This window comes from Myotis davidii, unplaced genomic scaffold (assembly GCF_000327345.1).
Source record: "Myotis davidii unplaced genomic scaffold, ASM32734v1 scaffold120, whole genome shotgun sequence".
NCBI lineage: Eukaryota > Metazoa > Chordata > Mammalia > Chiroptera > Vespertilionidae > Myotis > Myotis davidii.
Genome location: NW_006294778.1, coordinates 1,425,560 through 1,435,373, shown reverse-complemented (window position 1 = coordinate 1,435,373; position 9,814 = coordinate 1,425,560). Strand labels below are relative to the sequence as shown.

General features: G+C 41.3%; 1 protein-coding gene across 1 annotated transcript in view; it reads right to left on the bottom strand.

Annotated features, from left to right (window-relative positions):
* Positions 1-3,696: 3,696 nt before the first annotated feature.
* RTCB (RNA 2',3'-cyclic phosphate and 5'-OH ligase) overlaps positions 3,697-9,814 on the bottom strand; it is a 16,850-nt gene continuing 10,732 nt past the window's right edge. The window contains 5 exon segments of the mRNA XM_006779525.2: positions 3,697-4,765; positions 7,077-7,196; positions 8,383-8,493; positions 9,093-9,281; positions 9,801-9,814. The exon segment at positions 9,801-9,814 is cut by the window's right edge and continues 28 nt beyond it. Coding sequence (XP_006779588.1) covers positions 4,658-4,765; positions 7,077-7,196; positions 8,383-8,493; positions 9,093-9,281; positions 9,801-9,814 — 542 coding nt within the window. The 3' untranslated portion in view covers positions 3,697-4,657.

Here is a 9,814-nt window from a genome sequence, read left to right as displayed (position 1 = left end):
TCAGGGTGGGGTGCCCCACTGGGGTGCCTGGCCAGTCTGGGTGAGGGGCTGAGGGCTGTTTTCAGGGTGGGGGTGACTGAAGCTCCCAACCACTCCTTTTTTCCTTTTTATTTTTTTTATTCTGGGCCAGCTTTAGCTTGAGGCTTGGCTCCAGCTCTTAGGCCTCCACTGCTGAAAGTAGGTTTCTGGACTTTGCTTACAATGTTGCGATCCTGGTGGCTGATGTCAGGAGGTATTTGTTACATAGTTTCTTAAACTGCCTGCTCAGAGGCCTGCAGCCGCAGGCAGGCGGGGAATGTTGGAGTCCTCCGTTACTGAGGCAAGCAAGCCTCATGTTAGTTTCAAGCTGCCTGGCTGCCGGCCGCCATCTTGGCTGACAGTTAACTTGCATATCTCGCTGATTAGCCAATGGGAAGGGTAGCAGTCGTATGCCAATTACCATGTTTCTCTTTTATTAGTGTAGATGAGTGAGCCACTCATTTCTTCCAAACAAGGACCAACATGTTTTTCCAATACCACCAAGCACTTCTTAAATTTTTAGTGGCCACTGGCTGGGTGTCCAATTTAACTTAATTCTGACACCACTGATCTGGAGATAGCCTCTGATCCCACAGGTAAAGGGCTCAGTCCCAGACTTCAGACACCAATCCAAGTCCAGGTGGTTACCTGTGCTTTTGACCGAGTGACTGTAACTCAAAGGTTCCCATGACCCCTTCCTTGATTAATTTGCTAGAGCAGCTCACAGTGCTAAGGAAACCAATTTACTTACTAGATTTGTGATTTATTACGAAGGATATTATATATATGAATGAACAGCCACATGAAGAAAGGTCTGGAAAGGTCCCAAACACGAGCTTCTGTGCCTTAAGTTTGGGGTGCATCACCCTGTAGGCACTGCCAGGTGTTGTGGAAGCTCTCTGAACCTGGTCCTTGTGTTGTTTTATGGAGGCTTCATTATGTAGGCATGATTGATTAGATCACTGGTCATTGGTGATTGAAGTCCATCTCCAGTCCTTCTCCCCTCCCTGGAGGTCAGGGTTGGGGCTGAATGTTCCAACCTTCTAATCACAAGGTTGGTTCTCTAGGCAACCAGCCCCCATACTTAGGGACTTTCCAAAAATCACCTCATTAGCATAAACTGGTATAGTTGAAAGGGACTTGCTATGAATAATGAGACACTTTTATTCCTCTTAGCACTTAGGAAATTCCAAGGGTTTTAGAAACTCTGTGCCAGAAACGACCAAATATATTATTTCTTATTAATCACAATATAACACAAGGACACTACCCTGCATAACTGCCATCAAGAAATCAACCAAGGCACACCACTGCTGACCCATTTATAGATTCTATTCTAATCTCACCACCTGCTCCAACAAGGCCAGTTTTCCCCATTTGGTCCAGGATACTATCAGAATATATATTGCCTTCAGTTGTCATGTGTTTTCAGACTCTGGAACAATTTTTAAGTCTTTCCCTTTCCTGGATAGTTTTGAGTGTTCAGACTTTCATTCTGCAGGACCCTCGACGTGGGTCCCTCTGATGTTTGCTGACTCAGACCATGCACTCTTGACAGGAACATCTCAGAGATGGTGCTGTGTGCTCTCTGCTTTCCAGAGACATGGCTCGTTCTACCATTGGTCACGGTAACTGTGATCACCTAGTGCTTGGCACTTTGATCATTTACTACCTATCTGCAAGGTAGAACTTGAGTCACCACACACTTCTCTGTAACATGCCCCCTAGTAACATTATCTTCTGAGATCACCGGTGTTTCAGATGTTAGTTTTAGAGCAAGAGCTTTTAAAGATCAGAATCTAGCATAATGACTTGGCATGCTCCAAAGTGCCTGATGGATAATTAACAGCATCTTCATAACTCAACTGATCAAGATGGGCACAAGTCATGCCCTCTGGACAACATGAAAATCCCATATAGTCAAGCACTGGAGCAGATGCAAAAAGAGTAAGGACTGTGAGTAGAAAATAAGGACAAAATAGGCTGTGTGAGTTTTGCACAGGGTTGTGAATGTTTCTGCAACATCAATGATGCTGACAAGCAATTTTCAGAAGTAGGAGAAAAACCTGATAGTGAACATGAAAAAAAAAAGAAGTGTTAAGCAGAAAAAATAGGAAAAGTTAAAAAACATGTTATCTTGTATTCAAGTTTTCAAAGGTTATATGAAGATTAAAGTGGGAGTGTCTTAAGATCTGCAAAATTTTGTTGAATTTTTAAACCTTCACTTCTTTGTTGCTCCAGGAAAGTCACAAAATTAGAAAATCAGTGTTCATATTTTGTCTGTCTCATGAACTGGTTTTCCTAACTACATTCAGACAACAGGAATACCACAGCCCATCATCAGTGTGAATGTCAGTGCTTTTGAGAATATTAATTATAAACCAGCTGACTTAAGAGGCCTTTTAAAGGGACCAAGATGTGCACTGTATTAGGACTCATCTTCATGCTTGAAATAACCCGACAGGGGCTTATCAGAGGGCACTCCTAGCTACGTGCACATGTAGGGGCATGGAGTATTTTTATTCCGGGCAATAAAAACAGCTGGCTACTTCAGCTTCATTGGAACATTTATTTTAAAGTGGCTTTTTGCCTCAAATGGGAGAGTAACATCTTTAGAACAAGGGAAACAATGTTTATACCTTTCTTTTTGAACTCAAAATATTAACCATTACTTTCTGTGGTCATTAATAGGGCCAACTTCACTGGAAATGCTACATATAGGAGAAGCTAATAAAGAAGAAGTGCCACTGCATAAACTATTCGCTGTATTTCCCCTTACCTGCTCCCTTCTCTGAAGAGTAACTTTTTTTTTCCCACCCAGACTTGTCTTTTTTAGAGGAAGGGAGAGGGATAGAAATATCAACAATGAGAAACAATCATTGAGTGGCTGCCTCCTGCATGCCCCTACTGGGAACCAAGCCCACAACCTGGACATGTGCCCTGACCAGGAACTGAACCTGTGACCTTTTGGTTCATGGGTTGACTCTCAACTACTGAGCCATACCAGTTGGTCAAGAATTTTAAAGTGTCTAAAAAAACTGAAAGTATCTAAGTTAATCTGCAGCATTTCTTGCACTGACATCAGTTAGTTTTGGGAGGAAACCTGGCTTTAAATTAGTCTCAAATGACATACCATTAGGCAAGCCCAGTTACAGGAAGTCTACATGGACACTCCAATGTTGCCTCATCTCCAGAGAATCCAGCACCTGCCAAGAGCCTGTTTCTCATCTTTAAAGGCCCTCCAGCATTCTCTGGTAACTTGTACCCTTAAGTCTTCTGTGTACAGCTACTGGTCCAATCTGAAGGCATAAGTAATCTATAATTATTATGTTGATTCCTAACTTATATTTATTGATAACTTTCAAGCTCTACCATAAAAAATGTTTTAAGTTACTGAGTGCTCAGAGTAAATACATGCTATGTTATTTCCTAGCATATATTTTACAGAGGAAGTCTGCTTTTCTCTAGCCTTCCAAATAGATCTAGAAGATAGTCCAATGGGGGCGTGGGAGGAGGGAGGAGGAGAGTTATTTTAAGTTGCGGGATGAGTTGTAAGAATATTTTTTAAGGTGAGTCTCTGAAAGCATCCTGGGAGACAATCAGAAAACATCAACATTGACCAAAGTGACACAAGTACAAATACTAATTGTCCTAAGCTATAAAATATTAAGCACAAAATATAAACAACTGATTACAACTTTATTAGATTTTTCTCTTTACTGGCTATTTGGATTCAACTGAGGCCTTAGTAACCTACTTTAACATCTTGAAGGTGTCAGTACATAACATGAAATGTGATTAGGTGGCACAAAACTAGTCAACTTGTCAACACCGAGCAACCAGCAATCACAGATGTGGCCGTTTCCTGCTTTTATAATGATTCCATCACCCATGTAAAGGTATTGCTGCTGTAGTGCAAGTTATTATTTAAGAAAGGTTTGCCAGACCAGGCATAATTAATGACAGATACCAGCAATGCCATTTTGCAGGCTAAGTCAAAACTCTGCCTTATATTTAGAATGAGAGAGGTAGCAACTCTATGAAAAATTATTTTCTTTTGGGTCCCTATTCCCACACTGCCACACATATTCCCTCCTCAATGTGTCCCATCAGCCAATCATCTAACATCCTGACATGACCTGTGGATACTCTGCCAGTAAAAGTGGTAGGATTTTGCTCAGCGCAGGGGAAGGAGGTAGACAGTGGACAAATGGACAAAGTGGCAAAAGGAGGGCAGAAACATTCTAAAACCTTTTCATTTAACAGAATGTTCTTCCTGACACCTCTCAGGATGTAGAGAGAACTTGGTGTAAAGAAGTTCATTCTGATGCTTACAGATTAGTATGACTAAGGTGGTTTCTTGAACTACCCCCATCCACAGGTTTCCCTAAAAATCTGTGGACAACCAGGGAGGAAGCGTATGCATCCTTTCCGAATGGGGACCATGTGACTCCTCCCAGAAGGTGATTTTATAACACTGGCTCTCGAGGCATCAGCCTTCCCATCAGCCACTTGCAATGGGCGGTTACAGCAACACACTTTGGAACCTGTCAGGTCTCTGAGTTCTGACATCTGAAGAGCATTCCGGTCCACTTCCACTTCAGTAAGGGCATTGGAGTCCATGGCCACAGTCAGGGTTCTACCCTTTGATAACAGCAATCGGTCTCAGTTTAATGGCCTTCTTGCTGATTCCAGCATCATGGCAGGTGTTCACCACATCCGTCACGTTCTTATAGGACTCAGGAGCCTGCAGGAGTGGAGTTAAACTTCACTTGTAATTAAAGAAATGCACATTAAAACAATACTGAGACTTTCCCTCCCTATCAAATAAGCAAAGATTAAAAAGATGATTAAGTTCATGTTGGTAAAGGGGTAGTAAGATAAACACTCTCATCTTGTTTCACATTTTTTCGAAATTTCTCAAAATTTCCCTAAAGAACATGTATCACTTGAATAACTAAGAAAAGCAGCAAACACAACTGAATGAAACATGCACACTAATACCCAACTGGAAGGAAATGCACCAAACCACCCTATTAGTGGTAAATATCTTTAGATGGTGGAGATATTGGTAGTTGTCAAAATTCCTGGAATTAACATGTATTATCTTCACAAGAAGGGAGAGTTATAAAATTCATATATATAACTAACACTATGTATGTGTTTGCTTATATGTGTATATATGTACACACACAAATTATGTGGAATTCTAGCAAGACCTCCCTTCCTTTCTTCCTACCCACACTCACTGTTTTGCCACCATTAGAATGAATCTCATCACATACACCCTTTATCTCCATTTACGTCAACACAGCAGCTCAGGTGTCCCAGATCTATTCGCATAGAGCTCTGTACACAGCTCTGTACATACCCCTTCTGGCCCATCTCTGTTCTCTTCTGACTTCTGAGACGTTTCCACTGTGGCCTCTGCAACTCCTTCCATTGAGTCAAGTGCAAAATCCTTTCCCTCTTTAACATTCCCTTCACCTTTTCGTTCTTGCTGAATCACGGATTTCCCCCGAGGATGTTACTTCTGCCTCCAACTTTCTGAAATGGTAGCTGTCTTCTTTCTCAGACTAGGTCATGCCATTAGGCTGAGGAGTGGGACACGTGTCCTGGTTCTTTACAGACCATTCTCCCTCCTTCCTCCCTAAACACTACCAGTTTTGAATCTTGCAGTCAGCATTTATTACCATCTACTACCTCTTCTTGTTGCAATTATCTGTTAGTCTCAATCACTCTCCATCGTTCCGTGAAGATTTCTAGCCCCTTGCTCACTGTTACTCTCTCCTGCTATAATTCTGAGTGATTTCAGTTTTGAGGAAGAGGATCCTTTCAGTACCCTGGCTTCTTAGTTCATTGTCTGTTCCTTCAATGCTTACCCTGGCTATTCTCTCCCTGGGTCATACCCCAGAATTTATTACCAATGATCACAAGTCCTTCATTATCCGTTCCAAGGCTGGTGATTACAGCCTAGGTTTCCAGCTCACTCCCCATCGTGTTTCATCTCTGATAATCCTGCAACTCCATGGGACCTACAATCTCTTAGCAAAACCCTCAAAATTTTGCTTCTTTTCCACTGTGCTGCACTTGCAACTCTGATTAAAGCTAACCCAGATAGTGTGGCTCAGTGGTTGAGCATCGACCCATGAAGTAGAAGGTCATGGTTCAATTCTGGTCAGGGCACATGCCCAGGTATGGGCTTGATTCCTGGTGGGGGGCATGCAGTAGACAGCCGATCGATGTTTCTATCTCTCTGTCCCTTTCCCTTCCTCTCTCTCTAAAATAAAAAATAAGCATATAAAAGGTAACCCAGCCTCTACTTCATGCCTGCACGTCTACATCTGAACGCATTGGACAACCACCAACCACTGAATTTAGCTCAAGTGTGTCCTTGGTGGTGTCCTGGCAATTACCTAAAATTTCACTAGACCAATTACTCTTTCTCTCTCTTTTAGGTAATTATTTCATACTTACTCCTTCGTCCTCACTCTCAGCTGCTGGCCCTATCTCCTATTACTCTGAAAAACTGTTGTTTCTTAAACATCCAAGCATAATATTGCTTGGATTTTCGCACCTGCTGTTCTCTATGCCTGTAAAGCTTACCCCTAGATATCCACATAGCCTGCTCCTCACTCCCTTCATCTCTTCAAGCATCACTTACTATACCCTATTTAAACTGCACCCACTCCCAATCTCTCCGTATCTCCCTTCCCATTTTTACTTTGTAGTACTTATCTAATGCACTACTGGTTTTACTATTCTGGAAAGTTTCATAAGGAAGGGATTTATGTTAGTTTTGTTCATTGCAGTATTCCTAGCACTTAAAACAGTACCTAACTAAAGCAGATGCTTAATAAGTATTAGCTAAGTAACTGAATAAAAATACTGTAAAATATGCAAGTAGAAATATACTAAGAGTAGTTGGTTATCTCTGGTTGGTGGAATTCTAGATGTTTTCTTTTTTGTATTCCCTAAAATCTCTTAATTAAACATGTGTTGTTCTTAAAATCAGAGAAAAAAATAAAGTTATTAAAAAGTGAGGTTTTGTCCCTTACCTCTTCCATAACCAGTTTGGGTGAGGCAACACGAATTGCAATTCCCATATCTGCCAATTTGTCTAAGACGTCCTGGAAATCTAAGTTACGTCGAGATTTTGCTCGGGACAGTGCACGGCCCTAGATTGGGAAAGAAATGAACTTCATTTTATAAATTTAACTTTGTATTTCTCACTACTGTTAATTATCAACTCAATACAAATACATTAATTTTTAATTGTAAACAGTATGTCTGTGGTAACAAAAGCTTTGTACTCTTTATGGTTTAAAACTTTGCCAACCTTAGCCTTACTGACATTTTGGACCAGATAATTCCTTGTTGTGGGGGCTGTCCTGTGCATTGTAGGATGTTTACCAACATCCTTGACCTCCACCCACCAGGTGCCAAGAGCAAAACTCCCCTCCCCAAGCGTGACAATAAAAAATAACCCAGACGATGCTTGTGTGTATGACACGTCATACTGGTTTTGATCACTGGGTTAAAATTAGGAGTTGGGAGGTAGCTGGAAATGAAAAAGGATCAGAGAAAAGAGTAGGATTAAAACATATTTGTGACAGTTTGTGCTATGTGAGGGTATCTAGACAGCTTCTATTTTCTACTACAGCACTAGCTAAGCACGCTAATGGCTTAGCACAGGGCTTGGCAAACTGGTTTGGGAGCCAAATCTGGCCTACCACAGCTGTTTTTGTAAATAAAATTTTACTGGAACAGAGCAATGCCCATTTGTTTATGTACAGTCTATGGCTGCTTTTCCACTACAATGGCACAATGGAACAGCTGCCACAGAGACCATATGACCCCCAAAGCCTAAAATATTTTAGTCTGTTGCTTTACAGAAAAAAGTTTACCAATGCCTTGCTTAGAAGAGGCAATATGTTGATATAATTATGCAGTCTACCCAAAGGCTCTGATTTGCAAATAGGGCATATCCCACAAATCTTGACTGGACCCACCAGTAAGGGGCAAATTATGCAAATGACTAGGTCCGGTGAATGAGATAACTTGTGAGGTAAACTTGCATCAGTTAAAGTTGCACCAATTAGGCTAGTGTGACTGAGGTCTGGACTTTGTGGACTTGCAGAAATCAGAAATAGTTGCTGGCCTGACAATGACCGTGCTAGTAGAGATAACAGATGACTTCAGTTGGTTCACCAGACAGTATACATTATGGGAATAAATTCAGGTAGATGACAAGACCCAAACCTCAACTTTGTTAATGTTCAATCAAGTACATTTACCTGTTAACATTCAAAACAATGACTAAATAGAAGAGAGCATTTCTAAGTAAGTTTTTATTTTCCTTACCGCTCCATGGCAGGTTGTCCCAAAGGTCTCAGTCATGCCCTGCTCAGTGCCAGTAAGAACGTAACTACAGGTTCCCATGGTGCCACCAATGAGTACTGGTTGTCCAGTGAGCTGAGGATGCACACAGATCAAACATGTTAAAATTCAGAAAAGCACGAGCTTTTTATGCCTGAGATTTAAATTGCCTCTTATATTGGAGGATTGTGAGAGAAACCTGAGCTTCTAATTGCGTTTTTCTCACAACTATATTGACATTATTTTAATTCTTTGATAATAGAGAGAGAAGGAAAGATGAAGGGAATAAAAATGGGAGGACCGGTAAGACAGCAGAAGGCAGACTGAATGCTAGAGCAAAGCATTCAGGGAAAGGTCATTAGGAGGAACCATCCTAGTGAGGCACCTGCCTCTCCAGGCTTCAGTTACCTCATCTGTGAAATGGGAGTAGGTTAAGGTCTTTCTAACTCCACCACAGACACCAAAAGGATAAAATGAATAAAACAGATTGAGTTTAATCTCAATCCTGTCTTCCAATCATTCAAAGTCCTTAAAAACGGAATCTAAAGTGTAAATGATGGGAGAGTCTGCTTCAGATATTAGAAATCACTGTTTTCATGGATGACAGATTTTCTTTTCATAACTGCTGTTTTTCTATTTAAATTAGCCTAAGTCATGCACCCACTGCCTGAAACCACAAATGGCTTAGCACGTACTTGGTAATCAACAGCAATGAGGGGATGGTGAGGAGGGAAAGCTCGGGTGGATCCCTTCCTGTGTACTAACAGGGTCCGCTCCTTTCCATCCACCACATGCTGTTCCACTTTGGCGATATTGTGAGAAACATCATAGATGACGTGTAGGTCCAGGTCATCAGGGGTTGTGTTGAATACCTTGGCAAAAGCCTAAAAGAAAAAGCTTCAGTTACAAGCAGCCAGAACCAGCTCTTCAAAACTCATCTAACCGATCCCAGCGAGTCTGTTCCGGAGGGGAGCGAGGGATTTAAAAGTTCAAAAACAGTAGTATTATCTTCACGTAAAGGTAAAAACTGTCTTTTAGACCACCTAGGAATTCCATTCCATAAATTCCAAGTTTGCTTGGAAAGCTTCTTGACTATTCTTGACCCCTCCCTTCAGAACTGTCTCTTCCTCAGCCTTCTGAATCGTAGTGAATGGTACTTCTAGCCTCTCCAGGTCAAGGAAAATTCCAGGAATAATATTGGCTTCTTTCTTCCCTCATTCCCCACACCTGATAGTCTGCTTATTTATTTTAAGGAGATACCAAAAACTTACAGTGCCAATATTTTAAATATTTATTATACAAATTTCCAAAACCACATTTTCCAAAACCCTGATTTGACTACACTGTTTAAAGCACTTAGCTTCTTCATGAGTAAGTTGGAACAGAAGAGCAACTTCAAGTACCTGACGGGTTAAGA